The sequence below is a fragment of the Ovis aries genome, chromosome 4 (assembly GCF_016772045.2).
Source record: "Ovis aries strain OAR_USU_Benz2616 breed Rambouillet chromosome 4, ARS-UI_Ramb_v3.0, whole genome shotgun sequence".
Lineage (NCBI taxonomy): Eukaryota > Metazoa > Chordata > Mammalia > Artiodactyla > Bovidae > Ovis > Ovis aries.
Genome location: NC_056057.1, coordinates 104,400,411 through 104,420,825, shown reverse-complemented (window position 1 = coordinate 104,420,825; position 20,415 = coordinate 104,400,411). Strand labels below are relative to the sequence as shown.

General features: G+C 50.1%; 1 protein-coding gene across 4 annotated transcripts in view; it reads left to right on the top strand.

Moving 5' to 3' along the window:
* Positions 1–8,278: 8,278 nt before the first annotated feature.
* Positions 8,279–20,415, top strand: part of KLRG2 (killer cell lectin like receptor G2) — a 25,173-nt gene continuing 13,036 nt past the window's right edge. For all 4 annotated transcript variants that reach the window (XR_009600542.1, XR_009600544.1, XR_009600543.1 and 1 more), the window contains exons 1-4: positions 8,279–9,153; positions 14,341–14,442; positions 15,077–15,222; positions 20,033–20,136. Coding sequence is in view for 1 of the 4 variants with exons in the window: in XM_042248914.2 (XP_042104848.1) it covers positions 8,358–9,153; positions 14,341–14,442; positions 15,077–15,222; positions 20,033–20,136 (1,148 nt within the window). In the remaining 3 variants the exon portion in view is untranslated. The remainder of the gene's footprint in view (positions 9,154–14,340; positions 14,443–15,076; positions 15,223–20,032; positions 20,137–20,415) is intronic.

Below are 20,415 nucleotides of genomic sequence, written 5' to 3'. Positions count from 1 at the left end.
ATGGTCCATACTGTGCTGAGTCATTTCAGTTGTGTCCGACTCTGCAACCCCGTCGACTGTAGCCCGCCAGGCTCCTCTGTCCGTGGGATTCTCCAGGCAGGAATACTGGAGTGGGTTGCCATGCCCTCCTCCAGGGGATCTTCCTGGCCCAGGGACTGAACCTGTGGCTCCTGTGCCTCCAGCCTTGCAGGTGGATTTTCCACCGCTGAGCCCCAGGGAAGCCAGTGGACCTCCGTAGAACACTGTATTCATGGGTGATAACATGCGGAAGTATTTAGGCACAAGTTTCTTGAGGTCTAAAGCTCATTTACGTGGTTCAACACCAACAAAAACTACATTTGTGTGGAGAGAACCACAAAGCAAATATGATTATATGCTAACCGTTGGAGGCTCTGCAAGTGTTTGTGTTCACTGGGTATGCTTTCCATTTTCCTTAATGTTTAAAATTTGTCAAAAATTGTCAGAGGGTGGGGGAGGAAGAAGAAATGAGACAAGATATGTCAAGCACCCCACCCAGCACCCATTCAACAATGTTTATTTCATAAATATTCATGATATGTCACCAGGGGTAATGTCAGCAGAGAACCATAGAGGGGCCTGCCAGGTACTGTCCTGGGGATACAAAACAGTGGCTGCTAGAGGGCTGGAGACAAACGTTAAATGACAAAACAAATATATGAACACGTTGGCCCAAAACAGTGCCGAGTGCTATGAAGACAGTCACAGGTGAGGGACCGGGGCCCTGGGCGGGGGGTGCCACACTCGCTCGGGGGCCCCTGAGGTTCTGAGCAGGAGGAATGTGAACTGAAGATGGACCGTGCCAGCGAGCCAGCCATGCAGAAACCTCCCCCTCCCCATCTGAGCATCCAGGGGCCCAGGAAGGGCTCAGGATGCCGCAGCGGGTGACATCAGCCAAGAGCCAGGGCTGGGCGTGTCTGCTCCTTCTCTGGGAGCGACCAGCTGTGGTTCAGTTTACACTCAGACAGGCCAGATACCATCAGCCTCCTGGAGCAGTGAGCTCTGTGGTTTGCCAGGAGGTGACAAGGGTACCTGCTGGGCCACTTCCTGGAACCAACTTGTGATCTGGAACAGGCCTCAGACGGAACCTCCGTGGCCCTCTTCACTGAGGCTGCCAAAGATACTCATCAGCAACGCAGTGAACCAAGTGTGTTCAACCTCATTCACGCCTCAAGAAATGCAAGTTGAAATTTCACCCATCAGGTGAGTAATGACTAAGAAAATATCAAGTCCAATGAGAGAGGGACCATCATAACAGATTCCACAGGCATTTAAGGGAGGGACTTCCCCATGATCCAGTGGTTAAGAATCCGCCTTCCAATGAAGGGGACATGGGTTCCATCACTAGTTGCGGAACTAAAAGCCCACATGTGGCAGAGCAACTAAGCCCACTTGCCCCAGAGCCTGCATGCCACAGTTAAGACCTGATGCAGCCAAATAAATAGATTAAAAAATTTTTAAATATTAAGGGATTATTTTGAACAATGTTTTGCCAATATATTAGAAAACAGGCATGAAATGGACAAACTCCTTGAAAAACACAACTTTCCCAAACTAACATGATGAAACAGAAAATCTGAATATTGTAGTCCTATATCTATTATAGAAATTGAATTTCTTATCAAACTTTTCCTACAAACTCCAGGCTCAGGTAAGTTTTACCAGTGAGTTTTTCTGCGTCTCCTGTATTGGCAGGTGGGATCTTTACCACTAGTGCCACCTGGGAAGCCCCTTTGTCTCTAGAGAGCTGTGGAGCTGTGGAGCTCTAGGGAGTTATGACAATTCCCAGCTCCAGATCTCTCAGAATCAAGTGCCAAATTCCTGCAAGGGCCAATCTGATTGGCCCAGCTGAATCAGTGGCAGTGAACCGTCAGGGTAAGCTGTCCCCCTGACAGGGAGCCATCTGAACTGGAGACACTTGTATTGGTTTCCCAGGGTTGCTGTAACAAAGTACCACAAACCCAGTGACTTAAACAATAGAAATCTATTGTCTCACAGTTCTGGAGGCTGAAAGTCCAAGATCATGGCATCAACAGGGCTGGTTCCTCCTGAGGGCTGCGAGGAAGAACTGGTTCCAGGCCTCTCCCTGAGCTCTGGTGGCTTGCCAGCAATCTCTGGCATCCCTTGACTTGTAGGCACTTCACTCCGATCTCTGCCTTCATGTTCACAAGGCGTTCTCCTAGTGTGTGTGTCTGTATTCACACCTCCCCTTTTCATAAGGACACCAGTCATATTGGATTAGGGGTCCACCCTACTGCGATGTGACCTCATCTTAACTAATTACCTAATTTCAGATAAGGATACATTCTGAGGCTCTCACGGTTAAGACTTCAACCTATAAGTTTGGGGCAAGACAGGGTTGTGGGACAAAATCCAACCCATGGCGCAGCTGTTATGGTCAAGGTCAGGAGAAAGATCTGGGCTGGAGAGAGCTGAAGACTCCCTGACATGACGGAGAGTGGAGAGCTCTGGGAACAGACTCAAGGAGGAGCAGCGGGGCAGTAAAGGAAACCCAGCAGAGTGCGGGGCTAGGAAAGCCACAGAGGCGTGGGGCGTGAGGATGAGGCAATGACTGACAATGGCGAGAGCTTCTGAGAGGTAAGAGGTACTGAAGGAGGTCTGCTGGGTCCGGTGATATATTAGGTTCTTGGCAAAGAAGGCTGGCAGACTAGTGAGGCTGAAGCAGACCGTAAGTGGTTTAGGAGTGCTTGGGATGTGACGAAATGGAGAGAGGGGGGGACAATTCCCTTGTTTAAAAAGGTTGGCTGTTATAAGGAAGAAATAGAGAAGGTGTTGGCTGGAGGGGACTTGGGGTCCAAGGAGGCATGTAAAGCTTAATCATGTTTGATGATGATGGGAAAGAACCAGTTGAAAAGGGAGAGACTGAAGACAGAGGACAGTCTTCCCTGGTGGTCCAGTGGTTAAGAATCTGCCTAGCAATGCAGGGGATGTGGGTTCGATCCCTGGTGGGAGGACTAAGGATCCCACATGCCAAGGGGCAAATAAGCCTGCGCACATCTCAACTATAGAACCACATACCACATCTGGAAAGTCTGTGTACTGCAACAAAATGATGTGATTGAAGATCCTACTTGCCACAACTAAGTCCAAATGCAGTCAAATAAGTAAATATTAAAAAAAAAAAAAAAAAACAGATCACCGTGGTGCAGGCTCCTAAGCTGGTGCCCTGGCTATTTACCCACATGCCAGGCACACAGCCTGTGCTCCATAAATAGTGGTGAACTGAAACAGGACAGAGGGGACACAATCCAGAAAGCAGGTTTGAGGGACGGGCCAGGCTCTCACTCTGCTGCCCCAGGTCTCTCCACTCCTGACCCCTCAGTGCCTGAGCCTATCACCAGCGTCCCAGGAGCACTGTGGTCTACAGCTCAAATTCCAGATGGAACCCTGAGTGCCTCTGAGTGTGGAGCCCAGCCTGGGTTGGTGGCTGTGGCCAGGGGAGCCAGGCCTTGGCCTCTCCCTCTGAAGAACCGTGTCACAGCGAAACATGTCATGTTTTCCTCTCTGACTCTCTCTGAGTCAAAACACCTGGAAGATAATTTAATTTTTATAAACATTATGTGATGATCATCATCCCAGGTGAAGATATTTAAGCAGGAAAGCAAGTCAGGAAGCCTCCCTCTCAGCTCCAGTCCACACTGAAAATGGAAGAGCAGTCCATCTCAACAGGGACACTGGCTGCCCCTGAGAAGTGACATCCAGGTACAGAAGAGAGCTTTTTATATTTTATATACTTGTTGAACTATTTTCATTTTTATAGTAATCTTTCGGTTCAGTTCAGTTCAGTCGCTCTGTTGTGTCCAACTCTTTGCAACCCCGTGAATCACAGCACGTCTGGCCTCCCTGTCTAGCACAAATAAACCGTAATATTAATATATGCCATCTCTTTAAAAACCGAATTTTTATGTAACAATATACATACTTTCCAGTAGTCATGTACAGATGTGAGAGCTGAACCATAAAGAGGGCTGAGCGCCAACAAGTTGATGCTTTCAACTATCAAGTTGGAGACTCTCAAGACTTTTGAGAGTCCCTTGGACAGCAAGGAGATGAAACCAATCCTAAATGAAATCAACTCTGAATATTCATTGGAAGGACTGATGCTGAAGCTGAAGCTCCAGTACTTTGGCCACCTGATGTGAAGAGCAGACTCATTGGAAAAGACCATGATGCTGGGAAAGGTTGAAGGCAAAAGGAAAAGGGGGTGACAGAGAATGAGATGGTTGGATGGCATCACTGACTCAGTGGACATAAGTGTGAGCAAGCTCAGGGAAATAGTGAAGGGCAAGGAAGCCTGCTGTGCTGCAGTTCATGAGGTCCCAAAGAGTCGGACACGACTGCGCAACTCAACAACAAATACATACAATAAATACCTTCTCTTTCAAGAAAGTGGGAACATGGCAGATCAGGTTACATCTCCTAGACAATCCCTCCACCCATCCTCCAAACAACCTACAGCAAAACCCACTAGTATTATCACTTTGGTATGTATCTTTCCATATCTTTTAAAATTCACTTTCATGCATATATATGTCCTCACATTCAATATATAGCCTGGGTTTGGAAGACATTAAATGTAAAGTGTTTTCATATTGTGTTTTCTTTCTGCCGGACTTTTTCTCGCAGTCATTTGTCTTCAGGGAGCTTCCTTTCTAGTAGTTTAACTGCCCTCCTAAGATCCTTCCCCTTCACCACCTCCTTCCCCTTCTTTACCCCAAGAGTAACAAGCCTGTGGTCTTTTCAAACGCTGTTCCCAAGACCACTCCAGCAGAAGTCCCTGGAAATGGAGTTGCCTGGTTTCGTGAGTAAAAATATAGGAGGCAGGGACTTCCCTGGAGGTCCAGTGGTTAAGACTCAACCTTCTGGTGGAGGAGGTGTGGGTTCAGTCTCTGGTTGGGGAACAAAGATTTGCATGCTGCACAGCATGGCCAAGAAAAAGAAAAAGTAAATAAATACAATCATCATTAAAAAAAAAAAAAAAGAAAAATATAGGAGGCAGGTTAAATTTTAATTTCGGATAATAGAGCACTTGGGACATACTTATCCTTAAAAAAAAAAAAACACTTTTATTTATCAGAAATTCGGATTTAACTGAGTGGTCTGTATTATATCTGCCAATCCTACCCTGGGGCTGTGCTCTGCCATGTATGCTAAATCCCAGTCAAGTCCCACTCTTTGCGACCCCAAGGACTGTAGCCCACCAGGCTCTTCTGTCCGTGGTGTTCTCCAGGGGAGAATACTGGAATGGATAGCTATTTCCTAGGATTCATGAAGCCCTTGAGGGGGTTGAAGAACAGAGAGAGGTTACTCTGAAGTTAGTTGTTTGGTAGAAAAAGTAGAAATTTGGGAGCTTCCTTTCAAATGAAGAATACTTTTCCTTTCAAAGTTCTAAATCAAGGTTTTAATCTCAATCCTTACCATTATAGTTATCTACAAAGCCTAATTAATGAGTATTGTGGAGGTTATAGAGAAGAGAGCCTGCCATGTTTTTACGGGTAGGGCATTTTGTTGTAAATTGTGTTGACTTGATCTAATCTCTGCCTCATTATTTTTAAGCTTTGTCTTTGTTTACACATTTAAAATCTGGGGGAAGAAATTAAAGAAACCAGATTTTACCCTAAAAATATTCTTGCCTCAACTTTGCTAGTCCCCTACCTGATTCTCTGGTGGCTCAGACGGTAAAGCGTCTACCTGCAATGTGGGATACCCCGGTTCGATCCCCGGGTTGGGAAGATTCCCCTGGAGAAGGAAATGGCAACCCACTCCAGTACTCTTGCCTAGAAAATTCCATGGATGGAAGGATCCTGGTGGGCTACAGTCCATGGGATCGCAAAGAGTCGGACAGGACTGAGTGACTTCACTTTTACTATCTGAAACCACTTGCCAAAGCCAGATAAGATTTATGTACTGTTTCCCAAACCTTCCTGCCTTCCTAAGCTTTGTCAAAGATGGTATGCCAGTTTGGAATGCTCTTCTTTCCCCATTCCTTTGGTCTAAGGCCTATCTTTCCTTCAAATAATGTCTTCTATGTATTGCACAAAGCCTCCTCTAACCTCTTCAGTCCTGTGGTCATTCTAGTCTAGAATCCCTGAAGTACTACTATTTGATAGTATTCCATCCATTACAGACATTCACTTGGCACTTGGATCATGCCCCCTTTTGTTGTTTCTGTATTTAAATACCCTCTCTTCTCTAGGAGAGTGATGGGCTCCTTGAGGGTAGAGAGCTAGAGGATATCTTCAGGAGTCGGCTTGATTCTTTGATTTGGATCCAGTATTAGTATAACGGGGCAGTTGTTTAACTTAGGCTATTTTTATAGTGAGGACATACCCAGAAACCCCAAAGATAAAGTACATCTGAAGTACATTTGATTAATAATTTCTTGTGTTGTAGGGAGATTTGGTTCATATTGGTTCCTTATTAATTACAGCCCCTCTCCCCACCTTTGTTTTTCAGTGGGTGCTGTTGTACCTAGTTTCTTTTGAAAAACATGGTTTGGGCCAGATATGTTGACAGAAATCAAAATTACTAGTATTTTTATTTTAAAATTCTTTGATTAGTCAGATGATACTTTCATGGTATAAGCCCAAATAAACTTATTAAATACTACATGGTAATGTAGCCAAATTATTTTAAAATGTTAACCTTAAGGTCTCTTAAGTAAAATTTTAAAAATACCAATAGACAGATACTCAGTTGCTAATCCTTCTCACTTCTGTATCTCAGATTATTAGGAATTTTATTATTTCTTTGTTTATAAAGATTTCTTTACGGTGCAGGCTGATGTTTGATAACTGTGTTTATTGTGTTTGCTGCAGTTATCAAATAGAGCAGACATTTATATGCAGTGAAGAATTAATTAAAAATACTTTTTGATGTTTATAGAAACGGACACTTTTTTAGTATCCCCACACTCACTGGGGATAATTTTGTTTAATTCATATTTGAAACTGTTTACATTTTATCTGATAGCAGTGTCTTCAAGGCACATATGTTTATATTAGACTTATGTTGTGATTTCTTACAAAATGCTCAACTAGTAAAACTAAAATCTTAATTTTGCTCTGAAGCCTGGCTTATAGTATTCTTGAGCCATTAGTTTGACAAAGCATTGAAATGATACTGCTGCTGCATTACTGAAAAGCTTAGATAATTGTGGCAGCGGACTTGTAGAATATAAGGTTTTTTCCTCTTCAAAAATTTTTATTTAAATTTCTTAGCATAATTTGCCGAGAAGGCGATGGCGCCCCACTCCAATACTCTCGCCTGGAAAATCCCATGGACGAAGGAGTCTGCTGGGCTGCAGCCCATGGGGTCGCTAAGAGTCGGACACGACTGATCGACCACTTTCACTTTTCACTTTCATGCACTGGAGAAGGAAATGGCAACCCACTCCAGTGTTCTTGCCTGGAAAATCCCAGGACAGGGGAGCCTGGTGGGCTGCCATCTATGGGGTCACACAGAGTCGGACACGACTGAAGTGACTTAGCAGCAACTCCAGGGGATCTTCCCGACCCAGGGATCAGACTAGAGTCTCTTATGTCTCCTGCCTTGACAGACAAGTTCTTTACCACTAGCACCACCTGGGAAGTCCTGGGGCGCTTGTTGAAAATTGGCCTCTTTATCCCCTTATGAGATTCGGTAGGTCTAGGTGGAGTCCGCCAGGAATCTATATTTTTTTAACGGTATTTAGATTACTGGTCCCGGTGAAAATACACATTTTCAAGCTTATTAATCTCTCAGTCTTTATTGAGTTCGCAGAGTGGGAGTCGGGCCTCCAGAGTAGGTGTCCCCGCGACTTCTGCCTTGGGGGCGACCTCTCAGGTGCCCGCTCCTTCCCCAGATACTCAACTCTGCTCCTTTCCACAAGCAGGCCCGTTTTCTTTGGACCCGCTGATTTTACTGAGGTCCCAGGATTTCTACAGGCTTGGCCAACCGCTCTCCGCCCAAGCCATAACTCTCAAAAATCAGCACAGTCCAGAGCGCTAGAGGGAGAAACGGTTGGGGCCAGGGACAAGAAAAAGAAGAGTCTGAGCTCTGGGATCCCCCTTATGAGTCTGTTCCCAGCTCTATCTTTCTGAGTAAAACCTCAGTCAGAAGGGAGCCTGAAGGGGCGTGGCCAACAGAACCATTGGCCATAGCCAATCCCAGCGGGGCCCTGGTTTGGGAGGAGGGAGTGGGTGTGGCGACAGGGAGGGGTGTGGCTTGGCAACTTAAGCGACTCCTCCGGACCAATCCCAACCCGGGAGGAGACGCTAATCCCCTACCTGGGCCCAGGTGCGTCCCGCTCGGCGTCTCTCCGCTCCTCTGCGCACAGGATGGAGGGGGCCCGGGCGGCGCGGGGGGCTTCAAGGGAAGACCGAGCCGGAGCCGAGTTAGAAATGGAGTCCTTGGGAAGCCAGGTCGCGGAGCTGGAGCAGCAGCAGGACTCCGCGGAGGAAAGGCGCCCTGAGAGTCCCGAGAACAGCTTGAGTCTGGCCCCCGCCAAAGAGGCGGCGGGCGCGGGCCAGGACCTGTCGGGCGGGAAGATGCTGCCCTCGCCTCGCCCCGCGCCCCTGCGATTACTGCCACCCAGCCTGGGCTATGGCGCCTTCCGCCGCCAGGCGTCGACCGGCCCGGAGCCGCCGTCTCCGGACCCCGTCGCGGCCGAGCAGCCCCGGGACGGCGAGATGCCTGAGACCGAGCTGATACCCAAGGCCGCGCCGGGTGAGCCAGCTCCGGGAGCCTGGACCCCGGTGGAACTACAGGTGGACGTGCGCGTGAAGTCTGTGGGCACGGCCGGCGGCAGCCGCGCGCCCTCGCCGGCGCCCTCCACACGCTTCCTCACCGTCCCGGTGCCCGAGTCCCCGGGCTTCTCCCGCCACGCCTCCCCCGCGCACACGCTCCTGCGGCGGACCCAGTCCCCGGGAGGCACGTGGGGCCGCGACACGCCGCCGGCCGCCGCCGGGACTGAGCGCGGCCTCGACGCCGAGGGCTGCGCCAGACCGGCGGAGGGGCGCGCAGAGTCCCCGAGCTCCCCTGTGTGCCGCTGCCGCTGCCGGGAGGATGCCGTGCTCCTGCCCCACGCCGAGCTGGACGGCGACAAGAAGATGTCCCGGATCATAAAGCGCGTAGGTAAGCGCGCGGGCGCCGGGAGCAGCGCTGCCCGGTGGGGGTTGAGCCACCGGAGTGGAGGAATCCCCACCCGGTCCCTCTGGCTTAGAGCCAATAACTTTAAGGTCTACGTAATTATCATTCAAATTGTTGGTAGTAAAAAATAAAACCACTGTTCTCCCTCCCTGACCCTCCAAGAACTTTCGCGTTCCGTCTTAGTGTGCGCAGCATCTTTGAGAAGTAGGGGTGGAAGGAATTCCAGGCGCGAGGAAGGCTTTCAGGATCACGTGACGGTGGTGGCGACCGGATAGAACAACCTACTCCTGGCTCTGGCTGGCCGACCTCTCTAGGCCCAGGGTTCCTCTTTCCCTCCCATATATCAGGGATCACTTGGCCCCTAACACTCATCCATTCAGCAGCTACTGCGGGGGGACAACAGGCCAGACTGGGCGGGAGGGGTGGGGGGCGTGCCCAGCGGCGTGGGGGTTTGCAGGGAAGAAGAAAGATCCTAAATATAAAAATCCTGGACACGGAAGCAGAAGGGAGTGGTTGGTGAACTTGAGGGCATGGGAAAGCTTCCTTCAACTAAGAAGCTTAAGGAGTTGCGGGTGGTAGACTCCTTCTAGGTAGAAAGCCAACAGGAACAGGGACCCTGGGGAGCTAGATACAGACACATTGCTAACAGCTTGGCCAGCGAGTGGAAGGATGGGTCAGCTGGACAGGATGCAAATCCCGAGGGGCTCTATGACGGAGGTGGGGAGGTTGTTCTTGGACATGGTAGAGGTCAAGGACTCCGATCACTCAGGAACTTGTGCAGAGTTGGGTGGGAGCACACTTTATGCATGAGAAGAGTAGTCGATTTCTGGTGCTGCTGTAACAAACTGGCGCAAACAGAGGCTTAAAATGGCACTATTTTATTATCTTGCAGTTCTGTAAGTCTGAAATCTGATGTAGGCTCGGGGATCTAAAGTCCAGTTATCAACCCCTGTGATCCATTCTGGGGGCTTCAGGAGATGGTTGTTTCCTTGCCTTTTCTGGTTTCTAAGGGTGATCGAGTTCCTTAGCTCATGGTCCTCTGTATATTCCAAACCAGACAATGTCTGTTTGAAGCCTCCCACTGCCATCTTTGACTCTCCTGTCCTTCTGTCCTCCTCTTCCATTTATAAGGACCCTTGTGATTACATTGGACCCACCCAGAAATCCATCTCAAGGTCAGCAGATAAGAAACCTTAATCCCCACGTACCTGTAACCTAACATATTCCCAGGTCCCAGGGATTAAGACATGGACATCTTTGCTGCCGTGCTCTGTGCTCAACTGTGTCTGACTTGTAATCCCACGAACTGTAGCCTGCCAGGCTCCTCTGTCCATGGAATTTTCCAGGCAAGAATACTGGAGTGGGTTGCCATTTCCTCCTCCAGAGGATCTTCCCGACCCAGGGATCAAAGCTACATCTTCCGCATTGGCAGGTGGATTCTTTACCAGCATCTTTAAGGGGACGTTATTCTGTCTACCAGAATGAGTCTATAGCTTTTTATCAGATTAATAATAGAAGTTGCTCAGTCATGTTTGGCTCTTTATGACCTGATGGACTGTAGCCTGCCAGGCTCCTCTGTCCATGGAATTCTCCAGGCAAGAACACTGGAGTGGGTTGCCATTCCCTTCTCCAGGGGATCTTCCTGACCCAGGGATTGAACCAGGGTCTTGTGTGTTGCAGGCAGATTCTTTACTGTTTGAAGGGTGGGATAATAAGGAAATGACTAGAAAATGAGCTCTGACAGCACTGTGGAGGAAGGTTGGGACGGGCATGAGGTTGAAGGAAGGCAGATCTTAGGAGGTGATAGCAGTTGTTCAGCCAGAGACCATGAAGGCCTGATCTGTGGCAGGGGTAGGAGGGAGGGTTCAAGAGGCAGGATTAGTGAGCGAGGCCACTGTGCCCACGAAGATGCGCGAACAGGAGGAGTGGGGATACCTCCCAAGTTGCTTATCTGAGTAGCGGAGTGATGGATTCATTGGGTTATCCTTCCAGAGTGGAGAATGGGGAAAGAGGTGGGGAAGAAATAAGCAGGTGCGTTTGGGAGTTCCAGGCAGTGATGTCATTTAAAGGAAGAAGAGTCAAACGCCCTGGCAGTCCAGTGGTTAAGACTCCAAGCCCTGACTACAGGGGTCTCAGGTTCGATCCTTAATCTGGGAACTAAGATCCTGCATGCCATGCATCACCAAAGAACAAGAGGAAAAGGAGCCAGTCACAGACTGGGAAAGAAAAGTATAGGTGGTAGGAAGAGAATCAGGATACAAAGCAGCTGCAAAAGGAGAAAGTTTGAGGAAGATGTGGTCAGCGGTGTCCTGGGGAGAGGCAGACTTAGGGAGTGCTGCCACGCGGAGAAGGAAATGGCAACCCACTCCATTGTTCTTGCCTGGAGAATCCCAGGGACGGGGGAGCCTGGTGGGCTGCCGTCTGTGGGGTTGCACAGAGTCGGACACGACTGAAGCGACTTAGCAGCAGCAGCCACGTGGGAACAGAGCTCTGGGCACGAGGCAAGGAACCTGGGGGCATGAGGATGAATTCTGAGGGTATAGGGGGAAGACAGCTGACAGAAAATACTGCAGAGTGCGCATAGACACTGGTGCTTTGGGCTTGCTCTCTGGGAAGTGTGGGATCAGAGAACTTTAAGGTCCCCAGCACCTGGCTGAGGCTTGGTCTGAGGGAGGCTGCCTGGATGAGCAACTCTGCGTGTGGTTTCTGCCTGCTGTGGCCTTTACCAGAAGGGATCAAGCTAGTGACCTACCTCAACAACAGGGCACTTGAGGGCACAGGCTGGGGGACTTGCCCAGGCCCCCAGCACAGTAATGCTGCCACCCAGATGTTTCATGTCCCCTCCTTGTGAACCCGAGAGGGCAGAGGCCACTGTGGAAAGAGTTAGGGGACATCACTGCTTTGTCTCTTCACTGCTTTCGGGGGCAACTGTCCCAAAGGTGCTGGCCCCATGTAAACTGAAAAATCAAAGACTCAGGGAGGGGCTTGCCTGGTGGCCCAGTGGCTAAGACTCCGAGCTCCAATGCAGGGAGCCTGGATTCAATCCCTGGTCAAGGAACTAGATCCCACATGCTGCAACTAAGACCTGGCACAAACTAATAAATATTTAAAAAAAAAAAAAAGACTCAGGGAATGTTCTCAATGGCAGCATGCACCCCAGAAGAGAAGTCACTTTTTGCAGACAGCCTAAAACTGGAGGGACAGCTGGATCCTGGGATGGAGAATATGTCCCCTTAGGTGTTGGTTTAGAGTGACCTCATCTGGTCCCAAGGCTGGTAGGTGTCTCTATTCTGTGCTCCACGGGCCCTTGTGCTGCCCAGCTCAGCATCCCTCTTGTGAGTACCCTCAGGATTCCCGAGCCCCGCGGGGCATGGCTGGTGACAGCCTACATCTCACCAAATCTCCAACACCTGGCAGTGCTCTGTGAATCTATACTCAACGGATGGCACTAACTTCGGAGTGTGAGCACGTGCCAAGAACGCTTCCTCCCCAGCGCTGTCGGGGCAGGAGAGCCACAGCTGGATCTCAGTGGTTGTCTAACCAGCGGGTTAGACAACCATCACATCAGGGAGGAAACAGAGCCCTGACCCTGCCCTCCGGCAGTCCTTACTCTGGAGAAAACAAAAGGGCCTGGCAGTCTGCGATGGCATGGTGTGGGGAGGTGAGGGACATTCAGAGGAAGAATGTTCTGAGTGTCTGGAGGAAGTGGAGCTGAGAGAGTGGTGTCCAGCATGCTTGAGCTCAGCCGGAGGGACAGAAGCCACCGGCATCAGTGGCAGGAGCCCTCTGAGTCCTCTGGCAAGTTGTGTATTTGAAAGTGTGTATTTTAGTTTTTATGATGCCCCTCGGCTGCCCCAGGTGAATAAACTGTGAGTCCTCCCAAACTGGCTCTGCCCCAGCTGTGGGATTTGACTACAGGAGGAAGCAGGCCCTGTTTCAGTTGTGGGTTGGGAGAGGCAGTCAAAATATAGAGACTGGATGACAATGGATGAGCCGCGAAGAAAAGCAGCACAGGGTGTGACATCAGAGATGTCAATACCAGATACAAAAAGGGAATCAGACGGTGGGTATACACAATGTATGTGGCTTTTTTTTTTTTTTAATGGAATTGTTCTTTTCAAAATAATGAAATATTTGCCACAGACTTACTTCTGCTGTTCTAGACTTTGGGAAATATGACTGATTTCTTAAGACCCTCATACCAATTATGCGGCATTCCTGACCCACATCCCCAAGATCTGGGTGGGTCCTGGGCCCCCTGCAGCACGATGTTTTTGCTCTGATTGATTTCACACCTGAGTTGTGGCCGAGGTCCCATCCTGAGTGCTCAGTGACTTCAGATGCGCGTGCCTTTCTAGGTGGAAAGCTGCTTATAACTATCGATGTCTGTGAGCAAGCACTGACTGTTTTGTTCTCCAGGTGTTCCCCTTTGGTCTCCCCAGTTAGTCTGTCTACGGGGTAGAAGGTGACCTCTGAACACATTCTATCTGAGTCCTTCCTCCCTCCTGGAGTGTCCCCTGTCTTCCTTTCCCCTCCGCAGCCTCTTTCCAGCCATCTAGTCCCCTGGTCCCTGAGCTGCTGACTGCTCACGTTTGTCTAGAGCTCTGCAGCCTGCAAAGCACTCTTTGCCTGATGCTTCATCAGTGGTCTCCAGTGACCTGGAGCAAGAGAGCAGAGGCAGGTGTGATTCCAACATTAAAATGGGAAAACACCGAGAACACTTGAGGGTCCCATGGAGTCAGGACTTAAACTTGAATCGGAGGGTCTGTTGAACTTTGAATCTAGCCCTGGGCCCTCTCTCCTGTGGAATTTTATCTCCTGGTATCTTTGTCCGTCCCGTTAGCAACCTGAGCGCAGGGACCTTGCCCCCTCCGTGTTGTTGGTGCCTTGCCTCTTGTGCACATCAGGAGCTCCATTAATGGTTGTTAGCCACTTAACTCTCTCACTTGAAGAGAATCTCTTGTCTCCTTGTTACTTAAGAAGTGGAATATCTTCTAGCAGTTTTCTCCCAAATATGAAGTTTGGACCTAAATTGAATGGTTTATCCTGGTGTTATGGGCCAAGGGGGTGGGTGCTGAGGTGGGTGTAATGCTCTTGTAGGATTCAGCATGGTCCTGAGTTGCGATGACATCCTAACCTGTGTCTCCTGGTGTTCCCCTCCCCCCCTCCCAGGGCTGCCCATGTACATGAGGTCCCTGCGCTGGGCCCTGGCAGTCATGGCCGTGCTCCTGGCGGTGTTGGCGATGGCCGTTGTGGCCCTGGCCTCGAAAACAGGTGTGGAACTTCTTCCCCACCCTCACCCCTCTCCTCCCCCTCCCCCACCCCTCTCCTCCCCTGCTCCACCGGCAGGATGTCTAGTCCTTCCAGCTTCTTTGTGAAGTTAGTAAAAGACATCCCCAGGGACTTCCCTGGCAATCCAGTGGTTAGGACTTCGCCTTCCAACGCAGGGAGTACAGGTTCAGTCTCTGGTTGGGCAGCTGAGCTCCCACGTGCCCCGTGGCCAAAAACCCCAAACATGAAATAGAAGTAATATTGTAACAAGTACAATAAAGACTTTTAAAAATGGTCCAAATCAAAAAAATCTTTTGAGAAAAAAAAAAAGAAGAAAAAGACACCCCCCTGGGCAGATGCACAAAGATAGGGGGCTCAGTGAGCAAAGGTAAGGGATTAGAACCCCTTCCCAGTGGATGCAGCTTGTGCATAAGCCTTCCCGGGACCTGCCCCACGCCCCGCCCCCCGTGCTCACCCCGCCCCCGTGCTTGCCCCGCCCCCCATGCTGGTTTCCCTCTCCCCTTCCAGGCTCTCCAGCTCCATGTCTCCGCACCTGCCCCCTGATATTTGAACATCCATACCAACCCTGAGCTCTGTACAGTTTACCCTGTGCTCACCTCCGCTCTCCGTGCTGCAGGGATCAGATGCCGACCATGCCCCCAGGGCTGGATGTGGTCCGAGGGGCACTGCTACTACCTCGCTGCCGAAGCCGAGGCCTGGGAGACCAGCCAGGCTTTCTGCTCAGCCCACCACGCTACCCTCCCCCTGCTGAGACACACCCAGGTGAGAAGGGGGGAGGTGGGCAGGGGAGGGGCATGAAAAGTACTGAAAGAAAGTATACTAATGGTTATCACTGGAGCCACAAGTGATTATTACAAGTGATTATTTTTCTTCTTTCCAGCTTTTTGGAATGTTCTAGGTGTTCCACAAATAGTATGCTCTAGAAGTAGGGGGAAATGGTAGAGGAATGGTAGGCCAAGAGATCAGAATATAATGGTTTCTGCCAGACCCAGCCTGGCTGGGTCTGCAAAGTGAAGACCAGTGGGAACTTGGTGGATCCCTAGAGAGTGCCTGGAGCTGATGGGGGGTGGAGGGTGAACTGGGCAAGGACTTAGCAGCCCATCTCCTGAGACTCACTCAGCGCAGCAAGTGTCATCAGACAACTGGTGAAGCAAAAGGTCCCTGCCCTCCAGCCTCACATCAGACAGGTTTGGTCCACAATGACTTTGGAGGTCACCTGAACAAATGGCCTTCCTGTGACTGGGGTCCTCCAAGAGGGGAGATGGGCTGAACTACCCCAATCGCAAATGGATCTTAAATTCTTTTAAAACTTAGCACATAGGATCAATCATTTGTGACACAAGTATATATAATCAGAAAATACATCACAAAGTTTCAATAAGCTTTTTTCAAAAAGGAACTTCCAAAATGCCCCTTGCAAAAAGACCAAAGTGAAGACTTGGGTATCAAGCAGTTAAAATCCTGAATATGATGGTTGTGGACTTCTAGAATTCTCCTGAGTTCTGGACAAGGGCCAGAAGCTGCAGAAGGCACTGAGACAGGGGTGGGAAAGAGCAGCTGAGGACAGGCCGGCGGCTGGTAGAGGGGCTGGGCTGGCTGGCAAAGGCTGGGCTCACTAGTTGGGAGGCAGGGACCCCTGGGACACGCCAAAGTGCCAGTAGTACACAGAGCCCGACATAGCCACAGCTCCTCTTCCTCAAGAAGTTAAGAGGAAAGGAGAACATTTCAGTGCTTCACAGGTGGCACTAGTGGTAAAGAACTCGCCTGCCAATGCAGGATATACAAGATGCACAGATTTGATCCCTGGGTCAGGAAGATCCCCTGGAGGAGGGCATGGCAACCCACTCCAGTATTCTTGCTTGGAGAATCCCATGGACAGAGGAGCCTGGCAGGCTACAGTCCACAGGTTGCAGAGAGACATGACTGAGGCAACTTAGCTTGCACACATGTGCCATCAATCATTAGATTCACTAGCCACTGGTTTAAGATCGGCTAGGTTTCCCAGGGGTGAGGAAGTTCAGTTCAGTTCAGATGCTCAGTCATGTCCGACTCTTTGTGACCCCGTGAACTGTAGCCCGCCAGGCTCCTATGTCCATGGGGATTCTCCAAGCAAGAATACTGGAGTGGGTTGCCATACCCTCCTCCAGGAGGTCTTCCCGACCCAGGAACCGAACCCAGGTCTCCTGAATGGCAGGCTGATTCTTTACCATCTGAGCCACCAGGGAAGCCCCCCAAATTTTTAGAATTTACTTTTATCTCTGCTGCTGCTGCTGCTAAGTCGCTTCAGTCATGTCTGACTCTGTGTGACCCCGTAGATAGCAGCCCACCAGGCTTCACCGTCCCTGGGATTCTCCAGGCAAGAACACTGGAGTGGGTTGCCATTTCCTTCTCCAATGCATGAAAGTGAAGTCGCTCAGTCGTGTCCGACTCTTTGCAACCCCATGGACTGCAGCCTGCCAGGCTCCTCTATCCGTGGGATTTTCCAGGCAAGAGTACTGGAGTGGGTTGCCATTGCCTTCTCTGACTTTTCTCTCTAAACAGTGCTTTTCCCACACCACAATTTTCGCTAACAATGGGAACAGGTTAGTGGAGTCTGAGCTGCAAGGAATGGAATGGGTGGAGCTGGGTGGGGAAGGCCCAGGGAGAGAGCCAGATGGCCTGGAGCTAAGACAGGGAAGGGTAGGATCACCTTGGCAACGCCAAGCATCAGATGAGGTCATGTATGTTGGGATCAGACACGAAGATTTACACACCACCCAGCAGACTGGAGACTCTTAATTTAATGAGTATATACTACACGCCCTTGGCTTTGTGGACATGATCTCAGGCCTCATTGCAAACATCTTCCCACTTTACAGAGGATCACACTGAAGCTCTGAAAAGTCAGGGAACTTGCCTAAGGTCAAGTAGCTTGCAAGTCACAGAACCAGAATTTGAGTAGGGGGTGGCCAGGCCCCATAGCGCTCCTCTGCAGTGATAGCCGCCTTCTCAGCACTGGAAGAAGCTCCAAGATCTGGTGATTAGGAGTGACTGTTCCCAGGAGGTCGGGGCTGGGCAGCAGGAGCCCATCTGCTGCAGCCACAGTTGTAAGATGCTTAGGGGTGTCCTGCCCTCGGACTCACAGCTCAAAGCCAGCCCAGGTTCCTTCTCATCCCCTCCAAAGCTCCCACCCAGCCCTGCCCCTGGGCCCCAGCCTGTGGAGTCCAGCCAGAGAGGAAATGAAATGCCCGGGAATGGCTGTGTGTGCCTTGTACAGTCTGGTCTTCTGGTCTTTGGGGTTTCAGAAGGGGTAAGGTTGTCACCCCTCAGGCTGGAATTTCTTTTAGGTTCCTCTCCCAGCTGTTGACCAGCTGATGTTCCTGAAAGGGGTGGGTGGAGGATGGGTCTGCACCAACACCTCTGGGTGCAGGGCTGGCCTCACAGCTTACGTGTTACCTGTGGCCCTTGCTGGTTATTGGCAGGGATATGGGGGTTGGAGGGTTGCATTTTGTTGGGCTGGTCTGCTGTGGGCTGGGCTCTTACAGTCAATGATCAATAGGGCAGGCCCCCAGTCCTCACCAAGTTCACTGATACAGAAAACTGACGAGTTCAGTGTCTCACACCAAGCTCCAAACTATGAAGGTTGTAGTGATCCAGGGGAGGGGTTCAGTGCAGTGTCCCTACAGAAAGTCACCTTTAAACTGAGACCTGAAGGACAAATAGTGTCATCAAGGGGGCAGGCATCATTCTGTGCTTCCTTTCCGTGGGTTTTATTGTTTTGGTCATGCTGCACAGCCTATTGGATCTTAGTTCCCCTACCAGGGCTTGAACCTGCACCCTCTGCAGTGAAAGTGCGGAGTCTTAACCGTAGGACCGCCAGGGAAGTCCCCGTGCTTGCTTCCTAATCCCCAGGGTCAAACATAGAACTTTTGTCTCTGTCATTCTGAACACTGGTGGAGAGGAACTAAGCCTATGTCAGATGTGTGCCAGGCCACTTCCTGTCATCACTAACGTGTGTGCTGCTCAGCGTGGTGAGCGCCATGGGCTTGCTGGCATGGTCTGCTTTTTCCCACTTGGCATGACTTCATATTTACATTTTCTTGCCTAACTGCGTCTTCGGTGTGCCTGTCATCTTTAAGAGCACTGTAATTTTCCATCATGTTGATATCCCATAATTTGCCTAGTTATTTCCTGACTGCTGAGCATTTGGGTGGTTTCCACTTTATCTTTATAAATAGCAGCAGGAAATTTTGAGAACGTTCATTTTCTCTTTCTGTTCTTGGATTTCTTCCCCAAAGTGGAATTACCCATCTGAGCAATAGGAACCATGATACCGCTCTGTGACATAGCACAATTTATGTTCTGCAAAGTCTGGGCTGGTATGGACAGCTGCCCCACCCCTCCACCTTCCAGTTCCCTACACCAGGGTTTAGGACATGGAAACATCTTTTTTTGAGTTGATTTTTTTTAAATTGGAGGATAACTGCTTTACAATGTTGTGTTGGTTTCTGCCATACTACAACGTGAGTCAGCCATAAATATACATATATCCCCTCCCTCTCGAGCCTCTTTTCCACTCTGCCCCCCTCAACATTTTTAAACATGGGCTTTTTGCTTTAATTCATTGCTAAAAACATGACATTGACGACAAATATTTAAAAGAAAAAAGCGTCTCCAACAGCTCTCTGCACATCCTTGTTTTGGTTTTTGTTGTTCCTCGTGTGTCTGTGTCCAGGGGTATACAGTGTTTTTCATTCTTATAATCAGGCCACAACTTTAATTCAGCTTTTTCATGGACTCAAACCTCTCACATACTATAAATTTTCCCCATGCTGTCCCATGGATTTCATACTCACCCTTATTTTTAATGGTCTTTCTTTAAAACATTTTTATTATTATTGATTTTGGCTGCACTGGGTCTTCATCACGGAACACAAGCTCTGGAGCATGAAGGCTCTGTAGTTGCGGTTCTCAAGACTTAGTTGCTCCTTGGCACATCAGATCTTGGTTCCGCAAACCAGGGATCGAACCCTTGTCCCCCCACATTGGAAGGTTCTTACCCACTGCACCCCAGGGAAGTCCCCTTTAGTGGTCTTAACAATACTTCCTGAGTGGATGTAATGTAGTTTATTCTTCTTGCTGGCTACTGTGGTGTTGACCATCTGTTCCCTGACCACCTCTGCAGCCTCCTGCCCAGCGAGGCTGCTTGCTGTCTGTCACCTGGATTTCTCTGTAGGCTCCCAGCTTTCCCCATGCCTTTCACCATCTTCTCAGAGCTTCCTTGTTTCTCTGTCTGCTCAGTACCCATCGTGCATTGCTTGTGGGGCTGGAGGATCACGTCCGTTCTCCCCTTGAAGGCTGAGAGGGGATCGCCCCCATTTGTGGTCCCCAGCCCTGAGCACAGTGCCTGTCAACCAGCAAGCATCCAATACAGCTTCCCACTTCCTGGCGTTTGGGGAGATGAGTCACGTCTCTAGCTTGGGGAGCTGGGAACTTGTGGAAGCTGGGGTGGGGGGATCGGACAGGGGGATGGAAGCCCAGGTGAGCTGTCCCAGTGACCCGAGAAGAATGACCTGCTGCTTTCCTTCCTCAGGATTTCCTGAGCAGACACCCGGTCACCAAGTACTCCTGGGTGGGAGCCCGACGAGGCCCCCAGGGCTGGCACTGGATCGACGGGACCCCCCTGCCACCCCAGCTGTGAGTGACTGTGGCTGGCCCCTCTGTCCCGTTTGCTAGTACTGGCCCCCTGTGTGACCAGCATGACATCACAGCAGCACCAGAGGGACCCGGAAGCCTTCCCCTTCACCTGTCCCCAGGTTGAGTCCTCTCTCACCCCCCGCCCCTTCTCCATCCCCCTCCTAGGATGGGTATCTCAGTTTCACTTAGTCCCCATCATGCCATCCTTTGTTTGGGTCCCCCATGCATTTGCCCAAGGACTGTCACCTTCTCTGGATAAGGGGTGTGCCTCTCAGGTTT